The sequence below is a fragment of the Orcinus orca genome, chromosome 11 (assembly GCF_937001465.1).
Source record: "Orcinus orca chromosome 11, mOrcOrc1.1, whole genome shotgun sequence".
Lineage (NCBI taxonomy): Eukaryota > Metazoa > Chordata > Mammalia > Artiodactyla > Delphinidae > Orcinus > Orcinus orca.
The window spans coordinates 95,753,579-95,781,511 of record NC_064569.1 but is presented as its reverse complement, the minus strand read 5'-3'; the positions used below and the strand labels follow the sequence as shown (position 1 = coordinate 95,781,511).

General features: G+C 43.3%; 2 protein-coding genes across 7 annotated transcripts; both read right to left on the bottom strand.

The window, feature by feature from the left end:
- Positions 1-302: 302 nt before the first annotated feature.
- Positions 303-27,713, bottom strand: XRCC6 (X-ray repair cross complementing 6). 6 transcript variants are annotated; one of them, XM_033405151.2, is made up of 14 exons: positions 27,650-27,713; positions 26,408-26,494; positions 23,809-23,921; positions 20,972-21,110; positions 20,464-20,718; positions 19,732-19,915; positions 15,470-15,656; positions 13,498-13,666; positions 12,606-12,767; positions 11,313-11,342; positions 9,776-9,905; positions 8,495-8,595; positions 4,555-4,668; positions 303-722 (listed from the first exon to the last, which is right to left on the bottom strand). In XM_033405151.2, the coding sequence occupies exons 2-14, from the start codon at positions 26,484-26,486 to the stop codon at positions 526-528; spliced, it is 1,860 nt and encodes a 619-aa protein (XP_033261042.1). In that variant the 5' UTR covers positions 26,487-26,494; positions 27,650-27,713; the 3' UTR covers positions 303-525. The 6 variants fall into 6 exon arrangements, with proteins under 6 accessions (XP_033261042.1, XP_033261043.1, XP_033261045.1 ...); XM_033405152.2 differs by lacking the exon at positions 27,650-27,713 and adding an exon at positions 27,152-27,284; XM_033405154.2 differs by lacking the exon at positions 23,809-23,921 and having other exon boundaries at positions 27,650-27,697.
- On the bottom strand, positions 26,809-27,745 carry LOC101274945 (40S ribosomal protein S23-like). Its single transcript, XM_033404954.1, has 2 exons — positions 27,741-27,745; positions 26,809-27,309 (listed from the first exon to the last, which is right to left on the bottom strand). Exons 1-2 carry the CDS (start codon positions 27,743-27,745, stop codon positions 26,853-26,855), a joined length of 462 nt encoding a protein of 153 aa, XP_033260845.1. The 3' UTR covers positions 26,809-26,852.
- Between the last annotated feature and the right edge of the window lie 188 nt (positions 27,746-27,933).

Sequence of the window (27,933 nt, the reverse complement as noted above, 5' to 3'; positions counted from 1 at the left end):
TAGAAATGTTGCCTCCTTATTACTTCTGAAATCTGATCTTTAGATCTTCAATATGACACATTTAAAGGAAAACAGGTGGGAGGACAGAGGATCAGGAGAATATAACCTTACTAGGGCTTGTCATTCCTAAACTATGTTCACCTGTCCTTAATTGTCACACTCTTCCCTACCCTCAGTGATATTCATTTTGTTTCCATTGTGATGAAATGCGTTCCCAGTGGGAGAGAAAATTAAGCTAACAGCCAATGGCATCTTTGGATACAAAGCAGACACATCTTTCTCTTTTATACTATAGAACAATATATAGTACAAAGTTAGGGCTCTTTATTCAGACAGTAGAGTAAGGCACAGCAAAGTGAGATGGCAACGCTCTCTCCATGACAACAGAAAGTCTCATAAACAAAGTCCTTGGCTTCTGTCAGCCAGACTCTTCCTGGCTCAGGAGAAACATGTTTTAACTTGATAAAAACAAAACCAGGCCACCTGGCTGCAATGTGGAAGGGTAACTGGCTGTATGGTCTCTGGTCAGGCCTTCTGGAAGCGCTTGGTGAGCGCATCCAGCAGCTCCTGCTTCTTTGTCCCGCTCTTCAGCCCGTACACCCTGCAGGCTTCCTTCAGTGTGGGCACAGTGAGCTTACCCAGTGTGCCCTTGCTGACGTGGGCCTTCAGCTCCTCTTCAGATAACTCCACCTTGGGCCTTTTGCTTCCAGAATTTTCATCACCTGGGGAAACAGGTCAGGTGGGAGTGATTGGAAATGCTACCAGTGGGATCCCAGCTATACTGCATGGGGGCCCTCATATGATCTGGGCTGCAGTTAACCATCTTCCATAAAGCTGTGATGCCTACCTAGAACACCATGGGGAAGACAGATGTCTTGATAAGGCAGCTTCAGTTAAACACAAAAAAATGTATCATGTCTAGGAGGGAGTTAAAAGTAGTGAATCCTATCAGTTTACCCGAAACTGCTGATCACGCTGGGTGAGCAAGTCATTCCTTCCTTCCTTTCTTCATTCGAAAAGCATTTATACTTTCAAACTATACTACAAAGCTACAGTGATCAAAATAGTATGATATTGGCCCCAAAACAAGACACATAGGTCAATGAAACAGATGGAGAGCCCAGAAATGAACCCACACTTATATGGGTAATAAATCTATGACAAAGGAAGCAAGAATATACAATGGGAAAAAGACAGCCTCTTCAATAAATGGTGTTGGGAAAACTGGACAGCTACGTGCAAAAGAATCAAACTTTCTCAGACCATATTTTAAAAAAACCTCAAAATACAGATTTTTTAAAGATTAAAAAATAAAGATTAAATGTAAGACCTGAAACCATAAAACTTCTAGACGAAAACACAGGCCGTATGCACTTTGATACTAGTCTTAGCAATATTTTTTTGGATATGTCTCCTCAGGCAAGGGAAACAAAAGAAAAAATAAACAAATGGGACTATATAAAACTAAAATGCTTTCACACAGCAAAGGAAACTATCAACAAACAAAAAGGTTGCCTACTGAATGGAAGAAGATATTTGCAAATGACGTATCAGACAAGAGATTAATATCTGAAACATGCAAAGAACTCAACATCAAAAAACAAACAACCCAATTGAAAATGGGCAGAGGACCTGAAAGTCCATTTTTCCAAAGAAGACAATACAGATGGCCAACAGGCACATGAAAAGATGCTCAACATCACTAATCATCAGGGAAGTGCAAATCAAAACCACAGTGAGATATCCTTACACCTGTCAGAATGGCTATTATCAAAAAGACAACAAATAACAAGAGTGGAGAAAAGGGAACCCTCATGTACCATTGGTGGTAATGTAAATTGGTTAATGGAAAATAGTAATGGAGATTCCTCAAAAATTAAAAACAAAACTACCATACAAGCCAGCAATTCCACTTCTGGACATTTATTTGAAGAAATACAAAACACTAATTAAAAAGATACATGCACCCCTATGTTCACTGCAGCATTATTTACAACAGCCAAGATATGGATGCAACCTAAGTGCCCATAAATAGATGAACGGATAAAGAAAATGTGGTACACATATATGCAATGGAATATTAGCCATAAGAAAGAATGAAATCTCGCTATTTGTGACAACACAGATGGACCTAGAGTGCATTATACTAAGTGAAATAAGTCCGACAGAGAATAGCAAAAACTATATGATTTCACTTATATGTGGAATCTACAAAACAAAACAAATGAAAAAACATAACCAAACAGAAACAGAGTCATAGGTACAAAGAACAAATAGGTGGTTGCCAGGGCAGACTGAGGGGAGGAGAGAAATAGGTGAGGGAGATTAAGAAGTATAAGCTTTTTTCAGTTACAAAATAAATGAGTCACAGGAATGAAATGTAAACTGTGGGGAATATAGTTAATAATTATGTAACATCTTTGTTTGGTGACACATGACAACTAGACTTATCGTAGTGATCATTTTGAAATGTATAGCAATATTGAATCACTATGCTATGTAGAAACTAGCATTGTGTTGGAGGTCAATAATACTTCACAAACAAACAAACAAACAAACTCATTGAAAAAGGGATCAGATTTGTGGTTACCAGAAGTGGGGAGTAGGGGCAAGGAGAACTCGGTGAAGGCAGTCAAAAGGTACAAACTTCCACTTACAGAATAAAGAAGTACTAGGGATGGAATGTACAACGTGATAAAGATAATGAACACTGCTGTATGTTACATATGAAGATTTTTAGGAGAGTAAATCCTAAGAGTTCTCATCACAAGGAAAAAAAAATTTTTTTTCTATTTCTTTAATGTTGTATCTACATGAGATGCTGGATGTTCACTAAACCTAATGTGGTCATCTTTTCATGATATATGTGAGTCAAATCATTATGTTGTAGGGACTTCCCTGTGGCGCAGTGGTTAAGAATCCGCCTGCCAATGCAGGGGACATGGGTTCGATCCCTGGTCCAGGAATATCCCACATGCCGCGGAGCAACTAAGCCCATGCGCCACAACTATTGAGCCCACATGCCACAACTACTGAAGCCCACGCGCCTAGAGTCCGTGCTCCACAACAAGAGAAGCCACCGCAACGAGAAGCCCGTGCACAGCAATGAAAACTAGCCCCTGCTCGCCGCAACTACAGAAAGCCCGCGCAGCAACGAAGACCCAATGCAGCCAAAAATTCAAAAAATAAATAAATTTATTTTTAAGAAAACCATTATGTTGTACACCTTAAACTTATACAATGGTGTATGTCAATTATATATCAATAAAACTGGAAACAAAACAAAACAAAAAGCATTTACAGAGCACCTTGTCAGTACCAAGGCGCCATGCTAAGTGATAAGAACATGCAGGCTGAGTGAGATAAACAAATATATAAATCACACTCATGCAGGTGTGAAAAGTTATGACAGCACACAGGGCACTGGAGGAATCACTTCTGATGCAAAAGGGAGAAAGCGCAATGACCACAAACCTAACCTCTCATAGCTCCACTTCCTCATGGGTCTCGGGGCAAGCAAGGCCCAAATTTGGCTTTACTTGAGCAAAGATAGTTAAAAGGATTACAACCTAAGACAGAATTATTCCCAAATGCTGAGGAATTCACAACGTGCTGTCCTCAAAAATGTGACAGTCGCAGTAAAGACATTTTGTTTGGGTCTAGCAGTAAGAAAAAGGACAGTCTAGTAGGAAAAATGGTTAAAGCCCCAAACTGGGAGTTCACAGAAAAAAAAAAGTCCAGTAAAACTACATCTTACTCATAACTGAAGAACTGCAAATCAAAACAGAATACATTTTCCCTCTATTATTTTTTTGTGAATATATAATTTTTAAAGTATATAAAGTCTACAATTGGTGAGAGTGTAGGGAAACACACCAATCCCTTCTTGGATAGGGTATAAACTGTATCACTTTTTCAGAGGCAAACTGGCAATTCTTATCAGAATTTAAATGCCTACACCTTGACCCAGCAATTCCACTGCTAAGAATTTATGCTGTGTAACTGCTCACACCAGTATGCAATGGTGGTTCCTGTTCACTGCAGTATATCTATCCATCAGTAAAGGTCTGGTTGGATAAATTGTGTATATCTATCCAATGAAGTACTCTGTAGCCTTATTTTTTTTTAAGTAGGTAGATATGTGAGTGTAGATATAAATACCTGCCCAACATATATAGCTGAGTAACAAAATAAACTAGAAAACAATGTGAATATTGTTTCATTTGTGCTGAAATATGTTGTGTTTGTAAACATGTAGGTTTGTATACCAATTTCTGAAAGGACATTATCCTCTGTGATAGGACTATAAAGGCAACTTTAAAAAATAACCCACTGGGAATTCCCTGGTGGTCCAAAAAATAAGTCACTGGGAATTCCCTGGCGGTCCAGTGGTTAGGACTCCACGAGTTCACTGCTGAGGGCCTGGGTTCAATCCCTGGTCAGTGAATTAAGATCCTGCAAGCCACACGTGTGGCCAAAAAGAAAAACAAACAAAGCAAAACAAAACCAAAAAAAACCCAAAAACCCACTGAACGTCCACACCCAGCTCCTTACCTTGTTTTCGCTTGGGAACTTTTTCCTCAGGATTGTAATCTGGTGGGTAGACAAGTTCCTTAAACTCATCCACCAGGGAGCCCAGTCTTTTGTCCATTACTTCAACCTTGGGCACTAGAAAATAAAAACACAAGAAGAGTGGCCTGTGAAGTCACAAGCCCTGGCTTCCTGTCCAGTCCAACTCTACTGGGACCGGAGGAGAAAATACTTAATTGCTGAGATGGGGGAGGGTCCACAAGGCAGCTGAGCTGGCCATGAATACATTTGCTCGAAGTCTAACATTTACCAAGTAGCTTTTAACAATTGTACTTAATGAGCACTTTTGACAACCAGGCACTCTCCTAAATGCTTTAAACTTATTATTTTTATTTAATCCTCCTAACAATCTCTGGGGTAGGTAAACCTGTCTTCCCGTTTTACAGAGGTGGAAATCAGAGACGTTAAATGACTTTCCTGAAGTCAAACAGCTGGGAAGCGGTAGAGTTGAGAACCGGGCTAGACCCTGTGGATTCAAACAAGAGTCTGTACCCTCAGGGCTTACAGTCCACGCGCCACAAGGAGGTGGTAAAAACACCAATGCAATAGAGCTGCACAGTGCCATGAAGAAAGGGACCGTACAGGGCACGCTGGAACACAGGAGGGGTCAGGAAGGACTCTGTGCAGCACAGTCTCGCAAGCTGAGTGTCCTTCCTCAGGCAGATACTAGTCTAAGCAGAAGGCACAGGGGTGAGAGACAGCCAGTGACACACAGCTTGCAGGCAGGGTGTGAGATGGGCAGGACCAGCAAGGAGGCTAGAAAGACAAGCATGGCAAGGTCATGGAAGCCTCGAATGCCTGCCCAGGACTTAGGCCTTATCCTAAAAGCAGTGGGGAACCTTTGAAGTCTACAAGCAGGGGAGTGACGTGATCAGATGGACGTTTTAGATCACCCTGCCTGCCAGCTGTGTAGAGTATGAATTGACGGAAGGTGAGACAGAAGGCTGAAGCAGTGTGTGTGAGTGGGGCGGCCGGGGGCTGGGGGGTGGCAATGGGACTGTAACTTGAGAAGTGACAGCACTGGCAGGACTTATGGATGGAATAAGAGGTGTGGGGGTGGGCGGGGGAGGAGGTGAGTGGTTGGGGTGGCAGGAACATTCCCCAAGGCAAATGCAATAGGCAAAGGAAGCTCTGGGGGAAAGATAATATTTTTATTTCCTTTCTTACAGCTGTATAGCTTGTAGAGCTTTTGCTGAGAGCTGGGTCACATCAAGGGCAAGCGTGATGAGATGAATGTCTCATCTCCTCATGTGACCACGTTTGCCAAGTACAGAGGGGAGCTCCTGCCCTGTGGTGTATGTACCTACAAGACGGCAGAACGTCACCGTCAAACTGCGCTCCCGCCGTGTCAGAAGCCCCATGTTCCAGGTTACAGGAATCTCTACTAGAGCTTTGGTTCTCAACCTGGGGACTTTTAAAGAGTACTGATGCCCAGGAGATTCTTATTTAATTGGTCTGGGGTGAGGCCTAAAGAGCCAGATTTTTTTTTAAGTCCCCCAGATGAGTCTGCTGTATAGCCGAAGTTGAGAACCAATGTGCTAGAGGCAGTGGCATGTCTCAGAATCACCGGGAAGGCTTGTTAAAACACATGTTGCTGGGGACTTCCCTGGCGGTCCAGTGGTTAAGACTCTGAGCTTCCAATACAGAGGGCACGGGTTCAACCCCTGGTCGGGGAATTAAGATCTCACATGCCACACGGCATGGCCAAATACAATAAAATAAAACACGTTGCTGGGCCTCAACCTGAGTTTCAGATTCAGTCAGCTTGGGGTCGGGCTCAAAATGTGCATTTCTGACAGGTTCCCAGGAGATACCAGTGCTGCTGGTCCAGGGACCACACTTAGAACCACTGATGTAGCCTGATGAGGCCATGCAGGGACAAGTGAGAGGACAGAGAAAGATGGCGCCCAGGATCACCCAGCACACTTCCATGCTAGAGGAGAAAAAAAGGAAGCAGGTCCAGCAAAGAAGTCTTAGGGTCTTCACAGGCATAGGAGAAAAACCAAAACAGTATGGTGTGACAAAGCCAAAAGAAGAAAGAAAACAATTTTGAGTCTTTGATAAGGTATTTATTAAAAGAAAGCCTTATGGCTTCCCTGGTGGCACAGTGGTTGAGAGTCCGCCTGCCGATGCGGGGACACGGGTTCGTGTCCCGGTCCGGGAAGATCCCACGTGCCGCAGAGCGGGTGGGCCCATGAGCCATGGCCACTGAGCCTGCACATCTGGAGCCTGTGCTCCACAATGGGAGAGGCCACAACAGTGAGAGGCCCGCATACCGGAAAAAAAAAAAAAAAGAACGCCTTATTGTGTCACAGAGAAGCAGACACATTTGATTAGAAGTGAGCGAGGGATGTGAAAGAACAAAGAGTCAAAGGGGTCACATGTTTGAGCAGTAGGATACCCAGGGTCTTCAATAGATGTCACCTGGGCAGCTGGAAGCTTTGGCCAGAGCTTAGAGGAAAGGACAGGGCTGGAGATACAGGTTTGGGGGTTGTGGGCATGAGGTCATACTTGAGGCTATGGGAGTGGATAACATAACCAACAGAAAGGAGAGAAGAAAGGGCTAAAGACAGGAACCTGAGACATTTAGCTTACAGGAAACACTACAGCAGCCAAAATTGTTTTTGAAAAATAGAAGTAGAAAGAGAAAACAAGACTTTCTCCCAAAAATTATAGGGCCAGAAGAGAGAATGCAAGAGGCTGGGGCGCTAGTAAGTAGAGCACACGGCTGCGGAATAAAGGGGAACAACTGTGTTCTGAGCACCTTCCCGAGTGTCAGGGCCTATATTTTGTTAACACCTTGTAAGGACAGATCGTTATCCCCATTTTACCAATAAGGAAACTGGGCTTCAGTGAGATTAAGTATTGTTCCAAGGCCACGCAATTTAATAAGTGCCAGAGAGCTGGGATTCAAATCTACCTACATCGGGTGTTTCCAAAGTCTGTGTCTCTAGCCATCTTGCTAGAGACTAGGCAATTGACTTCCTGATCTGCCTAAAGGCCATAAAGGAAGAGATGGGCTGCCTCACTCAAGGGTTCTTCTTCTGCCAGGCCCAGCTGACAGTCACCACCATGACACACGTCCAACAACTCATGCTTTTAATGCTGGCGCTAGCATGAAAGAGATCAATAATAACTGGGAAGCTAAGCAGGCCGAACTAACTGTTCTGATCTTTTCAACCTCTGTCAAGAGTCTTTATTAAATCCAATCTGTTTTCCAGTGGGTATTTACTTACATTGCTAAACTTCATGCATCCTCTTATGAAGTACATGAGAGAACCACAATCCAGAAAGGGACCAGCAGGGAGCTCAGAATACCTCAGCCTGGGAGGCCAGGCAAATGTCCTCCATGCTGGGTAACGAGGTCCATTTTCTCAGGGCAGAGCACGCCGTCTGATGGAGCAGCAGTAAGGTAAGCATAGTGGTTCAGAGCAAGGGCTCTGGGCCAGACTCACTGGATTCTGCGCCGACAGCCACCACTTACTACTTAGTGCAAATCACTCCCTTCCCTGCAAACTAGGGACAGTGACAGAACCTACCTCATAGTCACGCAGAACAAATGAGTCAACACACAGGACAACAAGGCCTGGCACACGGTAAGCACTCAATAAATGTTGCAGATTTTTGTTTTTAACTTTTACCAACATGTAGTCATGGATGGTCTACTTCAGAGGCAGGTCTCAGAAGCCTGGCACTTCCTCCTCCTCTTACTGCAGAATCGGCCAAACCCGTTCCCAGGCAATCTAAGCTGGTCTAGGAAACCTCTCAGGCAGAGATGATCTGGACCACAAGGTTGTGTACTTAGAGGGTGCTAGGAAATGCATCCATATTACTGGTCCAGAGTAAAATCGACACGAAAGCCTCCCACGAAAAGAACTTCTCAACTCAGTCACGGCCTCCTTACGTGTCAGATCCACGGCTTGTTCGGGCTCCATCAAATCCAAAGCCAAGGCCTCCATGTTCCTAAAGTGCTGCTGCAGCACTGGGTTCTCAAAGCTGTCACTTCTGTTAAAACATCAACAGTGGCATGAATAAGTTAAAAAATAAAAATTTAAACATTTAAAAAATAAAATAATAAAGTTAAAAACCCAGCTGAGACAGTCAAGGCCCAAGGTCAGCTGAGAAATACATCCCAGGTAAAACAGTTGGGAATCTTATCTCTTGAATCAACTTCTCTCTTTCCAATTTTCAGTTTATTGTCCAATGCTAGGGATACAGAAGCAAATTTTAAAGCAGAACAATACCTGCCCACCTGTCTGTCACTGGAAGCTGTGGACAGAGACAGAAACAGAGGAGGCAGGGCCAGAGGAGGTAAGTACAGAGAAAACACAACAGAGGGATGGTGGGAGGTGAGGAGACAACGAACCTGAGTATTCTTTCTTCCCATACTCGATAGAACATGAAAGTAAAAACAGAAAGAATCTAGAGGCATACAGTCCTACACTTGAATCCTGGCTCCAGTTCCTTCTAGGTGGGTGAGTCTCGGCAAGCTGCCTCACTCCTCTAAGCCTCAGTTTCTTTACCTGTAAAATGGGCACCAAAACTTTCAGGGTTCTCATGAAGAATAAATGAGATACTGTGGGAGTTGTATCTAGAACAGTGCATGGCACATGGTAGAACCTTAACAATGCTTCCATTTGCCCAACAAAGGACTACACCAGGAGGTTTCCTTTGGAGAAAGAAGGTCACTTTGCCCACAGGTAGGAAGAGTTAGGGAAGTAGCCCAGAGACAAAAGACGAAATGTGAAAAAAATTACGTTTGGTGTCACCTTATGCAGGTTCTGGGAGATGGTCTATGTGCATTATATAATCATTTCTTCAACCCCATGACAATTTACACTGGATTTACTTGCTTTTACTCACCATGTGACAACAAACAATCAAGGAGAAGGCCAACCAAGAATCTTCTCCTTACTGCTGCTTTGCGGAGCTTGTTCAACTAACCAACCTGGCTTTCTAAGCACAACACAGCAGCTCAACCAGCTGTGAACCCTTAGCACAATTCCAGAGCCTTCAATAAAAGAACTTCCACTCTCCCTATAGCTTCTAAAGACTAATTATCTATCAGTTAATGGAAAAGGATACAATCACATTCTCTTGGTTTATGCTTAACTCAAATCTCCAGTATGACCTTCAACTCAGGAGGCAGTTCCAGAAGAAAGCCTGTGAATGACCCATCACTCACCTGTACTTGAAGCGGAGCTTCTGAACAATAGCCTTCATCTTGTCTATCTGCTCTGGGTTTGCCATGACTTTTTCAGTAAAGGGCACCTTCCGTTTGTCATCAGCATAGGGCAAGAAGATGAGCTGGAAGCCTGAAGAAGAAAGAAAAATACGTTTTCGGAGATTTGACTCAACGAAAGGTTTCAGTCACTGAGCTATCGTTTTAATTCCTTTTTTAAAAAAATTAATCTATTTTATTTTTGGCTGTATTGGGTCTTAGTTGAGGCAAGCAGGATCTTTGTTACAGCACGGTGGGCTTCATCTCTCATTGTGGCACACGGGCTCAGTAGTTGCGGCACACAGGCTTAGCTGCTCCGCGGCAAGTGGGATCTTAGTTCCCGGACCAGGGCTCGAACCGGTGTCCCCTGCATCGGTAGGCAGATTCTTAACCGCTGTGCCACCAGGGAAGTCTCCTGAGCTGTTGTTTTTTTCTCAGCTCCAATTCACCCTTCTGCGTGCTGTGCTGCTAGAGCTAGGACCCTGCAAATCCCATTTCTCCTTTACCAGCTGATTCCCGTTAGCATCTGCCTAGCAGACTCCCTTTGGAGTCTCCAGAGGGGGACCTGAAAGGAGACTTCTTCCTTCCTTCTCAGGTACTTCCTGTTCCTGCCAGTGTCGCCCCAGCCAGCTTCCAGCCACCAGCTTTTTCCATACACCCAGAACCAGGTGGACAGTGCCCCTCCCTGGAGGGCTACATCCAACTCTATCGGCCCCTCCTCCGAGCTTCAACCTCTCCCCTTTGCTCCCCAGTCCCCACCATGTGCTAGAAGGGAAGAGGTAACGGTTACCAGACTGACCCTGTCCAGTTGCTGACGGGCTCTAGAAAGACTGAAAAATCTAGAGACTGGAACCCACTGCTGCTGCCAGGTGAAGAGCCCTTGCTGGCAATGCCAACAGCACTGAGCAAGAGGAACTCTCTTAGCTCTCCACGGCCCTAATGTCTCCCTCTAGCACCCACTATTGACAGAGCATCACCGAGAGCTCAGAACTGACATAAAAGGTGTTCCTGAGCATTCACATGACCAGGGTTGGAAATATAACGCATTCAAAGACTTACTTTATAATTTTTATTAGCATGGCTAAAGAGGAAGGATGGGACTCCCTGGTGGCGCAGTGGTTAAGAATCAGCCCACCAATGCAGGGAACATGGGTTCGAGCCCTGGTCCGGGAAGATCCCACATGCCGCAGAGCAACTAAGCCCGTGCGCCACAACTACTGAGCCTGCGCTCTAGAGCCCGTGCGCCACAACTACTGAAGCCCGCGTGCCTAGAGTCCGTGCTCTGCAACGAGAAGCCACCGCAGTGAGAAGCCCATGTACCGCAACGAAGAGTAGCCCCCGCTCACTGCAACTAGAGAAAGCCCATGCGCAGCAACAAAGACCCAACACAGCCATAAATAAATAAATATTTTTTAAAAAGAAGGATGACTAGTAGTCATCTGTTGGCTGCTTTGTGCTAGGCACTTATCTGTTTATTAACTTATTTCAAATGTGAACTGACCTTGAGAGAAAGGTGTTCCAGAATTCTCATCTTTGCAGATAAGGAACATAAACAGAAAGGTTAAATTATTTGCCCAAGGGCTTCCCTGGTGGTGCAGTGGTTGAGAGTCCACCTGCCGATGCCGGGGACACGGGTTCGTGCCCCGGTCCGGGAAGATCCCACATGCTACGGAGCGGCTGGGCCCGTGAGCCATGGCCGCTGAGCCTGCGCGTCTGGAGCCTGTGCTCCACAACGGGAGAGGCCACAAAAAAATAAATAAATAAAAATTTAAAAAATTATTTGCCCAAGTTGGCCAACTAACAGGTGGCAGAGAAGGGTCTAAAACAAAAGAAAGTGAGCTTTCAGACACATAAGTGTAAGACAAAGTCAAGTGTGACTTCAAAACCCACAGTCATGGGACTTCTCTGGCATCGCAGTGGATAGGACTCCACACTCCCGATGCAGGGGGTCTGGGTTCCATCTCTGGTCAGGGAACTAGATCCCACATGCGTGCTGCAACTAAGAGTTCGCATGCTGCAACTAAGGAGCAGGTGAGGCGCAACTAAGGCACCCTGAAGCCGCAACTAAGGAGCCCTGGAGCCGCAACTAAAGAGCCCTAGAACCACAACAAAGGAGCCCACCTGCTGCAACTAAGACTTGGTGCAACCAAATAAATAAATAAATATTTTTTTAAAAAAAGAGGCTTCCCTGGTGGCGCAGTGGTTGAGAGTCCGCCTGCCGATGCAGGGGACACGGGTTCGTGTCCCGGTCCAGGAAGATCCCACATGCCGGGGAGGGGCTAGGCCCGTGAGCCACGGCTGTTAAGCCTGTGCGTCCGGAGCCTGTGCTCCGCAACGGGAGAGGCCACAACAGTGAGAGGCCCACATACCGCCAAAAAAAAAAAAAAAAAAAAACCCACAGTCATTCCATGATACCTCACTGCTTTGGTGTACACAAGAGATAAACCAACCATTAAATATTACAAGGGTACCAAACAATGGTTTTTAGTAAAGAATGTGTCAGCAGTGAGACCGCATGAACTTATGCCAGTAACCTGCAAACAGTCCCTATGAAGTCAATTTTCAACCCTGGCTGCAGAGCTGCCTTGTACAGTTGTACATGCTGTGCACTGCACAACCATATTTGACAGACTTACCTGGCTGTTCATCAAATTCACCTGTGCAATCTTATAAACACACATTTCCCAGGCCCCACTCCTGGAGACTCTGGTTCAGTAGGTCTGAGTTGGTATCCCAGGAATGACTCCAAGGCTAAGCAAGGTTCAGAAGCACTGAAATTATCTCTTTCACATACCTGGGGGAGTCACCTGAATTTTCTGGTCATCCAGCTCCTCTTCCTGTGGCATCAAGGCCACAAAACAAGGGGGGACATTCTGGCGGGGTGTGTATCTGCACACTGCCATGACCTCCTTCTCCAGACACTTGGTGAGTAGAGCACTGAATAGGGTTGAGCTCCCTGGAAAACAAACATCCCAGGGATCTATATCCTAAAGATGTCTCCTCCTTTCTTAGCCCACGTTATAAACCTACAGTTTCTCTCACATTTTCTTAAAAGCATTTATGATACTTTGATAGCTCAGGGGTGATGGACCCAGAGGTGAGGGTAAAGTGAGGGTAGCAGAGGCATAGAAAGGAAGAGAAAGGAAAGGGCACCTCAAATACTCCATTTAGGGGTGTGAATTATTACTGTCAGTTCACTTTTACTATCATTAGGCTAATGACATAAGCCCTAGTTGCTAATGAAAACCAGTCAGGTCAGATCTGGGAGGTTCATTAGCTATAGCACAGAGGAATATAGGTCTGGACAGCACAAATAAACCCAATGGCCAAGTTCATATCATCCTTAATCGCAACACTAGGGAAGAAGCCAGGTTTGTTTTTTAGTTTTTCCCAAACTCTTTATCTGATGCCTCAAAGAAAGAATTTCATAGCAACTAAGTTTTAAATATGCTAATTCCATATCCCCTCCTGGATATTCACAATGCTATCAGTATATTATAGTTCCTAAAGAAATCTCTTTAACTTTGTTTAGTCCCACGTTTCCAAAATTTATTTGAGCGTGAAACACTTTCAAAACACCCAGTAACACATCCTATATAGTTTCCAGCAGCAGCCATTTAGGAATGCTGCTCGGTAAATTGCCTTCTGCGTGGCTTATTCGTTTATCCCTGGTTTATGCCCCTTACCATTTATCAGGGACTCCTCGGGGTACACGAACAGGGAGGGCCTCAGGTAATGGTGCTTCTTCAGCATTATCAAGGGCTTGAAACCGATGAGAATCAAACCTGGTTCATCAAACCGTTTAAGCTCTTCTGTTTCCTCTTTCTCTAATACAATCTGACGACTCCCATAGGTCTATAGAAGGGGAACAATGAGGGCCACATAGCGAGGATACACAGAGATGCGAAATGGTTGCCATATGACCCTAGCAAGTTAAAATCAGCCTTCTTCTAAGGAGCAGGAAGAGGGCTCATCAGAGGCATCTTCCTCCTATCAACAGCAATTGACAGGTATTGAGTGCCAGCCAGGCACTTTACTTTTGCCACCCAGTTTATCATCTGTAACAATCCTAGGCAGTAAATGTTAAAAACTCTGTTTTACAGATGAGTGAACTGAGGCTCTACAGTTAGTAACTTGCTCCAGAGTATACAACCGAATTGGGCTTTGAACTGTACCACATCTGTCTGGTGCTAAAGGCCATGCTCTTCAGGCATTTGTTCCTTCCCTCATTTAATGTGTACTAAACCCTCAGCATCGTCCCTGACACACAAAGGATGCTCAAACCTTACCTACTTATTGAGAGGACCTACGTCAGGTATTGTGCTAGGTCTCAGTGTAGGAGGCTCACACGCACACACACATACACACATACTACTTCCAAACTTTAACATTTGCATTTTGATCCTAAATATGTGATTAGTAACAGAACTTAGTAAAGGTCAAATTTGGGTTTTATAAACAAAAACAGAGCCCTTAAGACTTTTTGTAGGCACAGTTAATCAAGAAAGAAACTTAGTAACCGGAAGAGCTACTGCCTATGAATAAACCAACATGGAAAACTAGCTACTTCCAAAATGGAAGGAGAAATTTCTTGTCGTCTTCTCCTCCTGAAAAGTAGGGCAAGACACTCTGGCCTGAAATTTGTGCTCCAAAAGACATCTCGAGGGTTGAATCAAAATAATATTTAATTTTAGTCATTTAGTTGATCCTTCTAGGTCCTGAACTTAGGCAAAATCGCTCTCCCACGTTCTGCATAACTAAAAAGGAAGGATGACTCACTTGATTTTAATTTCAGATATCAAATCCTTCTATAGGGAACTACATTCAATATCCTGAGATAAACCATATGGAAAAGAATATTTAAAATGTATATATATATGTATAACAGAATCACTATGCTGTACAGCAGAAATTAACAGAACTTTGTAAATCAACTGTACTTCAATTAAAAAAATCCTTCTATAGATTGAACAAAGGTGAGAGGATGAGGAGAGATAATGTTCTGCATCCTTAGTATGTCTTTCAGATTAAGAAAGGCATGAGGGGGGCTTCCCTGGTGGCGCAGTGGTTGAGAGTCCGCCTGCCAATGCAGGGGACACGGGTTCGTGCCCGGGTCCGGGAGGATACCACATGCCACGGGACCCATAAGCCATGGCCGCTGAGCCTGCGCGTCTGGAGCCTGTGCTCCGCAGTGGGAGAGGCCACAATGGTGAGAGGCCCGCATACCGCAAAAAAAGAGGGTATCATTTCAAGGCACAGGAAAAACTGGTTAGTTTGGCAAAAAAAAAAAAATCTCCCTAAAACGAGGGTACTTCACACCTAACACACTTTCTTTCCCTAGCTCATCTCCCTAGTTAACTATAAAACAATTTCTGCCACTGTACTGGAATTAGACTGTTAAGACTCAGAGTAGCATGTGCTGGCTGATCGAGGGCTGAAGTTTTCACTGACACCTCTTCCAAATACTGGCTGTAACTTTCTAGCTCCCAAGGTATTACTGATCTAGATGCCATATTCCAAAGGGTAATGACAACAACTTTCTAGCTTGGCTAGAAAGATGCGCACATGAAAGTTATTTAACTAGTTAGGCTGATCATGTCTCCCCCTCCCTGTTAACTCTTCAACAGGACAAAATTCAGTAAGAAGGCAGAGACCTACCTGGGACCTCTTGGTGTCGCTAGGCAAAAGCAAACTGCCTGTATTTACATTAAATGTCCGGGTCTTGGTTTTCACTGGTTCATTTGTTTCCCGATAAAGCCTCACTGGAGAAGGTTTGAGAGCCTTCTGGACCATATTGTAAATGCCAACAGTGAGCGCTACATCTTTGTTGAGCTTAAGCTTCAACCTGAAGGACAGAAAAATTTTTTAATTTGGACAGAAAGAGTATATTTTCCTATCTAAAATTCATTCATGGCACCCAAGCCCTGATTTGTTTTATTCTCTCCAATAACCTAAGCTTTTCGAATACAAATATAAAGCTTTTTAATAATACAATGGAGTTTGCTGTAATACATCTCAGCGTCTATATTGCACAATATTGGTCTCAGAATGTATTGTTAACTCCTTAAAATAATGATAAAGAATGTACCGTAATAAAAATAATGATTTTTTAAATAGAGCCTAGCAATTTATTAAATCACTTTACAGTTATTCTCTCATTTAATCATCATTATAATCCTATAAGTACTATATTATCTGCTGCTTCTGCTTGTCTACTATACCTTCCCTCTTATTTTAACAATGAAACCCCAATTTTTCTTAGGGAACCACCCTTGCCCCACTGCAGTTTTAGGAAAATGTTCATCCAGGTGCTATGCTTTACCCTCACCAAGAGATAGGCACATCTGGCTCAGGCTCAAGCCATCAGACTTATTCTCCTGAGAATCTGGGTCTTACACAGTGACCAAGAAAGGACACGGTTGGAGGGGATGCTTGCTGACAGTGGTACCCCAAAGACACTGTCAATAATTTTTATTTTCTAGATTCCTGGTGCCGCCCTGGTTCCTATACTACCCACCCTGTTCAGGATTTTGTTTTAATATGCTGAAATTAGTCAAGAGTCAGTTTCTGTTACTTGCTACCCAATAACCTTATTGTTGTCATTTTTACAGATGAAAACACTGAGGCTCAGGGATGTTATCTAACTTGCCCAAAGACATACAACTAATGAAAACTGGTATTCAAATTCACGTATGTCTGATTCAAAGCTCAGGTACTTTTCCTTTATAACATTTTGCTCCAGAGTATTTATATCAACATCTTAAGCACAAATAGGACCTCTTGAAAATGTGTTCTATAATAAAGACAACATGCAAAAATATTTACAATACAATACGGTGGGGAAAAAAGGCAGAACAGAAAACTAACCTGTGCTACACATTCTCTTCAAGCACACACGGAACATTCTCTAGGATAGACCATATACTGAGACACAAGACAAGTCTAAATGCATCTAAAAAAATTGAAATTGGAAATTCCCTGGTGGTCCAGTGGTTAGGACTCTGCGCTTCCACTGCAGGGGACACAGGTCGATCCCTGGTCAGGGAACTAAGATCTCACATGCTGTGCAGCGCAGCCAAAAAGAAAAAAATAAAAAGGATTGCTATCATACAAAATATGTTCTTTACCCCAAATGGAACTAAGTTAGAAATCCACAACAGAGAGAAATCTGGGAAAACCTCAAATATTTGGAAAGTAAGCAATACAATTCTAAATAACCCAGGAGGTCAAAGGAGAAATCACAAGGGAAATTTAAAATGATTTTGAACTGAATGAAAGTGAAAACACAACATATCAAAAGGTATAGGATGCAGCTAAATCAGTGCTCAGAGGGAAATTTATAGCTTTAAAACCTTTACCCCAAAAGAAGAAAAGTCTTAAATTAATAACCCAATCTTCACTGTTGTAGAATGTTTAGCAGTATTTACTTTAAAGAAGAGAACATGTTTAAACAAGTTATAGCTAGTTCAAAGGTATATTGGTTCACACAGTAGAAAGAACATTGGACAGAGCCCTGACTAGAAATTTTAGGTTCCTGGAGCAAGCACCTGGTAGGTATGGTACAATTTGGTAATGTATGATGTGCCCCAGAGATGAGTGTTAGTAACAGATGGGCATTAGTAATAACACCACCCATTTGATGGCTTCCTACTTTAAATCATTCCGGCTTACTAGGTGTTAAACACAGTTGTTTAAAGGCTGCTGAAGGAGAGCTGACAATAAATGTAACCAATTTAAAAACTGCACAATCTGCAAAAGTAATTTTTTAAAATTGTTGTGCCCTCTAAATTTTAGTATTCTGGGAAAAAGCACTGGTCAATGTGGTCTACTCTGGCCTCAGGCTTCAAGTGACCTTAGTTCTATTTCTGAACCAAAAGAGCCAATCGGTTAGTCCCCCCACCCCATATTAAATGTTCACATCTATAAACTAAGGTACCTTTCGACCTTGAAAATGTCATAACTCTAAGTTAAGACAGAATTATAGTATAACATCATGTGGTTTGTGTCATACCAAGGAAAGGAAAATGTGAAAGCCCACAGCACAAAACAAGCTGCTTATGTTAAACTTCATCTGAAATGATTTAAGGTTAATAAATGTTACTAATGGGTAGGTTTCAACCCAACTCAAAGCACTGTTTTTATAGATTAAATGAGGTAATTATGTTAACAAAGAACTTAGGACATACGGATGAATCGGTTTGCAGGGCAGAAATAGAGACACAAGGCTTTACTGGTGGCACAGTGGTTAAGAATCTGCCTGCCGGTGCAGGGGACACGGATTCGAGCCCTGGTCCGGGAAGATCCCACATGCCGCGGAACAACTAAGCCCGTGCGCCACAGCTACTGGGCCTGCGCTCTAGAGCCCACGAGCCAAAACTACTGGGCCCACGTGCTGCAACTACTGAAGCCTGCCCACCCTAGAGCCCGTGCTCCGCAACAAGAGAAGCCACCTCAATGAGAAGCCCGTGCACCACAACACCCCGCACGCAGCAAGAAAGACCCAACGCAGCCAAAAATAAATAAATAAATTTATTAAAAAAAAGAAAGAAAGAAAGAAAGAAATAGAGACACAGATGTAGAGAACAAACGTATGGACACCAAGGGGGGTAAAGTGGCAGGGGTGGGAGTGGTGGTGTGATGAATTGGGAGATTGGGATTGACATATATACACTAATATGTATAAAATGGATAACTAATAAGAACCTGCAGTATAAAAAATAAATAAAATTCTAAAATCCACAAAAAAAAGAAAAAAAGAACTTAGGACAGTGCCTGGCACATAATAATTATGCAATAAAATAATTCTATTATTTTATTATAGCAAGAATAAGTGTAATAATTTTCTAAGCCTTAGGCAATTAATTCTCAAACAGCTCCAATTTATTATTACTACCAAGTATCCCATAATGACTCTTTCACAAAATAGTAAGAATAGCTAACGTTTATAATTACTATGTTATTCCATTTAATCATCACAGCAGCCCTATAAAGAGGGACCATTTTTGCTCCCATTTTACTGAGGCTCAGAGAAGTTACATGATTTACCCCAGGTCACACAGTAGAGGACTAGAATCTGAGCCAATCTGACTCTAGAACCTACTTTTAACCACCATTTTATCCCCCCTGCCACTCCCACCAATATGTGTAGATTTCCAAATTGTAGTAGTAACAATATTCTACCATTTCAGGAAGGAGAAAAGGTGACAGGGTAATTGTTTGAGGAAAAAGAAATAGTTCCTGGGAGGAAAAGGAGAACAATGACAAAACTATAACTGTAGCAATGAGCTGCTTCATGGTTTCCTTAAAATATTTAATTTCATGGGTTTTCTAGTAGAATTGTCAGTAATCTCTTGAAAACAGCTCAAAAACTACCAAGGGTCTTATTCCTCTATACTGAGGAAACTAGTCTAAAATGAAAGTCTGATGCTCTTTAGGAAGAAACACTGAGGCGGCCTTAGGAGTCTAATGTCAAAGGTCTCTAAAGGAAGATAATCCAACCACCTGGTTCTTATTGGTCTCAAGTTTATAAGAAATTAGAATAACACAATTTTAACAACAATGATAATAACTAAAATTTATTGAGTTTTTGCTCTATACCAGGTACTATCGTTATCCCCAATTTACAGAGGAGAAGAAAACAGACAATGTCCTAGTGAGTGCAACTGAGGATACCGTTAGCCACAACTGTTTACCCCAAAGGAGTGGAGAGCTGTTTTATTTTGGAGAAACAGCATACCAGCTCTTTCTAGAGAAAGAGAAGCAAATAGCTTGTGCTATCCTGAAATAAAGCAAGTTTTTTTTTAGAGGAACAGTGAGGCAGTGGTACAGCCCAGAGTTAAGGAGCCAGGAAGGTCAAAGCCATGCACTGCTTATGATCAGTTAGGGGCCTTGTGGGCAGCTGACCCAGGCTTAGTGCCTACCTGTAGAGCACGCGCTTCCTGGTCTCCTTGGCGCGAACCTTCCTCAACAGGTCTTTGAGCTTGCTCGACTCCTCAAAGTGAACCCCTATGTCCTCATCCTCTGCTATGCTGATAATATCTCTGTAGAACAAGGATATGTCAAAGCCCCCACGTTTCCTTAGGTGCAACAAGTCAAGGAAGATACCTGGAGCGAGGATAGACAAAAGTGAGGGGAAACAATTTCCAGCAAGGGAGAATTTTTTTCAGTTAAGTTTAAATATGCTGTTAAAAGCTCCCAAAGAACTAGATTGATTATAAACATTTTCAGGACTTAGAGAAAGTGGTTAAGGGGATCAGCTGCTCTAATGACTTCAGACAACTTATTCAAATAACCACCATTTGTGGTGGCGTTAAAGTCAAGAAAAGCTCCCTCTGGTAGAGCCCTTCAGACAACTAATGGCCTGGTCATTTTCACTGGGAATATTACATAGGGGTCTCCCCCAGCTTCACTATATTGTGTCATTTTACTCTGAAGGGTGAAAAGCAACTATTTGACATCAGCTATAAAAAAGCAAAAAAAAATTAAGTGCCAAGTTAAAAGAACAGGGGGCGACATCCCTGGAGGTCCAGTGGTTAAGACTCCTCGATTCCATTGCAGGCAGCACGGGTCCGATCCCTGGTCGGGGAACTAAGATCCCACAAGCTGCACAATGCAGCCAAAGAAATAAAATAAAAGAACAGGGGAATGCCGACCTGTGTCACGGAGATCCCCAGCTTTGGTCCTGGCCCTGCTGGCTTTGGCACTGTCATTGCCGTGGGGGTCATCTTCATTGGTGAAAAGCATGATCCTCTTATGGCTCATCTTGAACTGGACATCGCTAAAGAGGTTGGCGCAGACCCACAGTACTTCACTTAGGGAGTAGTCAGATCCATGGCCAATTAGGTCTTGGAAATGTTTCTTCCCCTCCTGCCCCTTAAAGCGGTCAAGTTCTAGCACTCGTTTAGCACCTGATCAGAGACAGGGAGTCAAATGGGCAGAAAAGTCAGAACAGTGTCAGTGTTTTACAAGACTAACAGAAGCTCTTTCTCACCCAGAGCTGTTTAACCCACATAACAAAAGTCTACACCCCAGTAAGAACCCCCTTGTGCAGGAAAGCATACTCCCAGTCAAGATGTTATCTGCTTCCTTCTTCACATCCCCCTTTGTGCATGTTAGTGACCTTCTCATGTAAGGGAAAGCTGATCTTAGAATACTACTGACCTGGATTATCCAATTCCTGCAAGACGTAAATATTTTTGAAATTCACTGAATTTTTGTCCTTCTTGGTACCATAGAACACCACTGCCAAGAGATCTCGATCACTGCTTATGATCTTACTGGTGTATACACTCCGGATACACTGGAAAAACAAACATAAAATTTCAATTAATATTTAACTACGTACCACTAAACTTAAGCTCCACAGGTGCCTGACACATAGTAGGGCACTCAATACATATTTGCTGAATTTGTACATGGCATTAGAGTAAGGCGTGACCCCTACCTTCAGGAAACTCATAATCCAGTGAGGGTGATGGTCATTTATATTATGTATAACACAAAGCAAAGTGTGGTTAAGTATACAACAGACATATAAGCAGTCCCTACAATAAGAAATCAGAGAATTCAAAACACGTAGGGCTTCCCGGGTGGTGCAGTGGTTGAGAGTCCGCCTGCCGATGCAGGGGACGCGGGTTCGTGCCCCGGTCCGGGAAGATCCCACATGCCGCGGAGCGGCTGGGCCCGTGAGCCATGGCCGCTGAGCCTGCGCGTCCTCAGCCTGTGCTCTGCAACGGGAGAGGCCGCAACAGTGAGAGACCCGTGTACCGAAAAAAAAAAAAAAAACATGTATATACTCCGGAAGGAAACTCTGCTATAGGGAAATAAAAATCAATAAAAGCCCAGCACTAGAATCGGAAAACGTGGATTTGAGTCCCAATGATGTCACTTACTTAATTGGCTGAGTTTGAACAGGCCATTTGATCATTCCTCAAGTAGCTTTTTTTTTTTTAATGTGGACCATTTTTAAAGTCTTTATTGAATTTTTTACAATATCACTTCTGTTTATGTTTTGGTTTTTTGGCCCCGAAGCATGTGAGATCTTAGCTCTCTGACCAGGGATCAAACCCACACGCCCTGCATTGGAAGGCAAAGTCTTAACCACTGGACCACCAGGGAAGTCTCTTTTCCTCAAGTAGCTTGATACCAAGGAACAAAATTTACATATATAAAATAATTACATATATAAAAGGTTTAAGTGAATGTTAGTATATGTGACATTAATAAATAATGGAAAATAAATCTATACCTACTAAAAGCAACTTTTGAAATAAAATTTGCCTAATTACACAATTAAACACATCAGTATTCCAGGAAATATAAACTAAAGCCATATCTAGTAAATCAGTGTCTCATAAGTGGTCAGTCCTGGTGGCCTATAATTCTGGGGGTACTGACAAAATTAAGTTTCTGATTCTGCAAAACTGAGGAATAAACCAACAATGGTGACCCCCCTCCATATCCTGTTTGAGACTATACCTGGCCTTCCTCCATAGCAATTCTCTCCTTAAATGCAGAACTTATGGTATGTCTAGTCATTGACAGTTATCTTCATGGCAAGCAATCATTTCTTTTTATTTATTTGTTTATATATTTATTTTTCATATTTATTTATTTATTTGGCTACGCTGGGCAGGATCTTTAGTTGCGGCATGCGAGATCTTAGTTGTAGCATGCAGGATCTAGTTCCCTGACCAGGGATCAAACCTGTGCCCCCTGCAGTGGAAGTCTTAACCACTGGACTGCCAGGGAAGTCCCAGTGAGGGCTTCTTTAGGTTCTACTATTAACCACCCCTCCCCACCCACACACACACACACACACACACAAACTAAAATAGAATTTTAGAAAATGTTTTTTCATTGCTCCTTATCAAATACATTACGTTCATCAGTGAATGTTTCACTTATTCACTACATAATACTACAGTTGCTTCTGGGTTCTCTAGGCGTTAGCATTTCATGAACCCTTTCAAATTACATGTAGAACTGTATCTTTTTGGGGAGAGGGTACATAGCCTTCATCACATCTTCAAAGAGGTCCATGGTCCAAAAAAGGTTAAAGCAGTGCTCCTCAAAGAGTGATCTCCAAACAACATCAGCGTCACCTGGGAGCTCTGTTGGAAATGCAAATTCTTGGTCCCTCCTCTAGACCTATAGAATCAGAAATTCTGATTGCAGGGTAAGGCCCTGCAATCTGTGTCAACAGCCCTGCAGGTGATTCTGATGTAGGTTAAAGTTTGCAAACCACTGCTTTAAAGTTAAGAATTGTTTTTATTAATTCTTTTTTTAGATGCAAGATATTCTGACTTGTCAATTGCAAGAACTGTCTGTGTACAAATTAGGACATGAGAAGCTTCTGTTTGGTTCCAAACTCCAGAAATATGAGAAATGAGATGTACAATAAATTCTTAAAAATTCTTCTCTATGAAGAAATACTAAACTTTTTACTTGAGGTGAAATTCACATAACAAAATTAATCTTTTTTTTTTTTTTTTGCGGTACGTGGGCCTCTCACTGTTGTGGCCTCTCCCGTTGCAGAGCACAGGCTCCAGACACGCTGGCTCAGTGGCCATGGCTCAGGAGCCTAGCCGCTCCGCGGCATGTGGGATCTTCCCAGACCGGGGCACGAACCCGTGTTCCCTGCATCGTCAGGCGGACTCTCAACCACTGCACCACCAGAGAAGCCCCGGGGCTACTCTTCGTTGCGGAGCGTGGGCTTCTCATTGCGGTGGCTTCTCTTTTTGCAGAGCACGGGCTCTAGGCACACAGGCTTCAGTAGTTGTGGCACGCAGGCTCTAAAGCACAGGCTCAGTAGCTGTGGCACATGGGCCTAGTTGCCCCGTGGCATGTGGGATCTTCCTGGACCAGGGATTGAACCCACGTCTCCTGCATTGGCAGGCGGATTCTTAACCACTGTGCCACCAGGGAAGTCTCCATATTTTTTAAAGTGGTGTTGATACTTTTTGTTGTTTGCTTAATTAAATGAAAGGTAGTCTTACCTGGATGCTCATGTCAAAAGGAGTCAACTCATCTTCATCCTGAGTTTCAAACATGGCCTCAGAAGCATCAATCAAAAAAATCAAACTATCTCTTCCTGAATATTTATAATCTCCTATGGGGAAAAAAATAGAAGGAAATGTTTGCCCTTGTTTTATAGTTATCATGTTTATTATTCATATAAAACAAACAGAGGGACTTCCCTGCTGGTGCAGTGGTTAAGACTCGCACTCCCAATGCAGGGGGTTAGGGTTTGACCTCTGGTCAGGGAACTAGATCTCACATGCATGCCGCAACCAAGAGTTCACATGCCACAACTAAGGAGCTGCTGAACTGCAACTAAGGAGTCTGCCTGCCAGGGCTTCCCTGGTGGCGCAGTGGTTGAGAGTCCGCCTGCCAATGCAGGGGACACGGGTTCGTGCCCGGGTCTGGGAAGATCCCACATACCGCGGAGCAACTGGGCCCATGAGCCATGGCCGCTGAGCCTGCGCAGTCTGGAGCCTGTGCTCCGCAACGGGAGAGGCCACAACGGTGAGAGGCCCACGTACCGCGGAAAAAAAAAAAAAAGGAGTCTGCCTGCCGCAACTAAGACCCGGGACAACCAAATTAATTAATTAAATCATCCGTCATAAGCATGTCAAAAAAAAAAAAAACCAAAACTTCTAAGAAATAGAATTAAAATAAAATAAAATAAAACAAATAGAGAAAAGCCCATTAAGCAAAATTATAATCTGAGGAATTCCCTAAGGTGAACACCCTTAGGGAATTTCTTGGTGGGCCAGTGGTTAGGACTCCGTGCTTTCACTGCTAAGGGCGCGGGTTCAATTGCTGGTCAGGGAACTAAGATCCCGCAAGCCACAAGCTGCGCAATGCAGCCAAAAAAACAAGAAAAAAAGTGAACACCCTTAAAACCACCATGCACATCAGGCAATTGAATCTTGCCAGTCACCCCAGAAGCCCTCTCCAGGTCGCCTCCCAATTTTAACACCCACCTTCCTCCCAAGAGTAATCACCATCCTGACTTTTGGTAATCACTTCATTTTTTTCTTTATAATCATCCAAGCAAACATTCCTAAACACTGGTTTTGACTTAAAAAAAAAAAAAGTTTTTAAAGCCTCTTATAATCTGTAGATACCCCCTCTGTCTTTTGTCTCATAATTTATTTGCTGAAAAACCTGGATATTATGTCGTACAGTTTTCCACCTTCTGGATTTTGCTGACTGCATTCTTTTGGTGTAGATTAACATAGTCCTCTGTCTTTTCTACTAAGGACCTAGAGAGGCTTCATTGGATTTGGGTTTTGGTTTTTTTTTTCTGGCATGATTACATTATAGGTGATGTTGAGTTTTTCATAAAACGGCATATAATGTCTGGTTGTCTCCCTTTTTGACGATGCTGCTTCCTAATGCAGTAAATTTAATTACCCATCTTTTCTGAAGCAATACAGCAATATGTGTCAAGGGCCTTAAACAAAAATTCTACCTTGAGCCAGTGAATTCTACTTCTTAGGAATCTATCTTAAGAAAATAAAATATGGAAAAACCCTATGCAAAAATTTCCACAATGTTGTTTATTAAAGAAACTGAAAACTAAAATGTCCAACAAAAGGTAGAATGAACAAATTATAGCATATTTAAAATGATTTATAGAGGCTATATTTGCAGTTACATGGAAAGATATATCTATAATACAGTAAGAAAAAAAGGCAGAACACAAAACTATGTATATATGTTTAAAATTCTTTTTGAAGATGTAAATTTTGAAAATGTAAATTAAAATGAAAAAAATATATGCACTATGATTACAACCATATAAAAAATCAGACAAAAACAAACTATATATAGTTACAAAATATAAAGAAAGATATATGAAGGAAATATGCAAAATGCCAAAATGCTAGTAGTGGTTGTGTTAGGGTGGTAGATTACATACATTACTGAATTGTTTTATTTTTTATATAAATAAAAAATATTTTTTATAAAAAAATAAATATAAAAAATATATAAAATATATAAAAAATATATTTTTCCTACTTTTAAAAAATAAAAATACTTTAAAAATTTCTACCCAGGACTTAAATTAACCAGTATGTAGAGTACAGGCACCCCTTATTTCTCTTCCTTTGTCCTATGTGTTACTGTGTTGTCTGAACATATACTCCCAAACCTGCAGGCTAGGTGAGGGAATGACTCTTGTAACTGTGTTGCTAATGTATACTCTTTGGTTGCTGCAGTTATTGAAGGGTGAAAGCATTTTTACACTGAGGTCCAAGAATGAGGAAAACTACTTTCCTGGGTGAGGAAGGGTCTTACCTGAGTCACCTAAGGTGACACAGGATACCAATGTTCAGGGTCATTTATTGGAGATCAATCTACCAGTGTCCAGCGAAAGTTTAAGGCTAGGAATGTTCCATAAACTAGAGTAGGACCTGAATAAAAGAGCCTAGGGTAGCTCTGCAAAGTTCAAAGGGAGAAAAGTATTGGAGATTCTCTGGGGAGAGAAGCATGGACCACAAGACAGCAAAGATCACCCAGCAGAGACAAGTAGGGAAAGTCTTTCTTCCACACACACAAGGGTACATGTTAATGAAAGTCACTTACCACCTTCTTCAAGGCCCTCCTCTTGATCTTCTTCTTCCTCATCACCCTGATTTTTGTAATAAGACTCCCACCCTGACATGTTGGTTACTGCTCACAAGATGAAAGAAAGTGGAGATCAGTAACAACCAAATTTAAACCTAAAAGTTATCGACCCCTAGGCTTCTTTGAGGTCTGTCCTAAAAGCTACATGTTACTGCTGAGGAACGTGGATGCTGGATCCTGCTGCCTGGAGAGCTTGGTAATTGAGATGCAAGGTAAAAGGGCATGGGGATTATTCCTGAAATAGTCTCACCTTAGCTATCCCTTAAGGACAATTCAGGGCCAGTGGCCCGTAATGACCTCTCTGATGGGTGTGCTGAGGCAGCCTGACCTGGAGGTCCAGTCCCGCCTCCAGCATCATCTGGCATATGAAAATTTATTACTATCGTGCTTTCATCATCAAAACTTATGATCTTGGTCTTTCCTTCTTGCCTTTGTATAAGGCCAAAAGAGTGACACTGGCTACTCTGACAACCTTAAAGCAGACTCCAGGAATGTCACCAACAGCATGACCTTTGCGACCAAATCCAGAAACCAGAACTTCATCATTTTCCTCAATAAAATTCAAACAACCATCATTGTGTACAAAGGGTGTGATTTTTTTGCCATTCTTGATTAGCTGAACCCTGACACACTTCCTGATGGCAGAATTTGGCTGTTTGGCCCCTACTTTTTCAAGCACAATTCCCTTGGCATGAGAATCACCTCCAAAAGGGTTGGCCTTCAGGGCTGTACCCAAATGGGCTCTTTTGTACTGTTTATCATGCCACTCCTGGTCTCGTCGGCGGCTACGGAGCTTCCTGGCAGTACGAAGACCGCGACACTTGCCCAGCCTGCCTGCGCCACGGGCCTGAGCGAAAGAGCTCCGGCATCATCTGGATTTGAGAGATTCCCGGTCCAGTGTACTGCGTCCTTTAGCAGACCCACTTGTCCTCATCCCGCCCCCAAATCTCCCCCAACTCCTCAGCCAGCTATGCCCAGTGGGGTCTCAAACGCAGGCGGGCCTCCAAGGCCGGGTGCGCCTCCCCTCGGAGGAAGGAACAGGGATCAGAGGCCGTCTCCACCCCTCGGGTCCGCACACTTCTGGCTGACGCTGCCCCACGATGAGGCTACGGGGACGCGCAAGGCTGAGTGGGCAAAGCAAAATGAAGCCAGCCCTGGCAGAGAGCAACAAACACAAAACTCAGCCCCATTCCTACCTACCTTGAGCGTAATGAAGAGATCAATTTGGGCAGAAGGCGGGGCGCCGCACACGCGCAGGCTCCTGTTCCCGCTCCCAATCAACGCCCCTTACGTCATCACGCATAGCGCGCGCCTTTCGCGTCCAGGTGACACGCCCACTCTCGCAGGCGCTTTCCACACCCGTCCCGAACTAACACCACCCCGTCCGCGAAGCCCCGCCCCCTGGGAAAACCCGCCCCTCGCCGCCCGTCAGGACGGTACGCACATGCGCGAGAATGCGTCCCCGCCCGCGTCCCCGCCCCCGC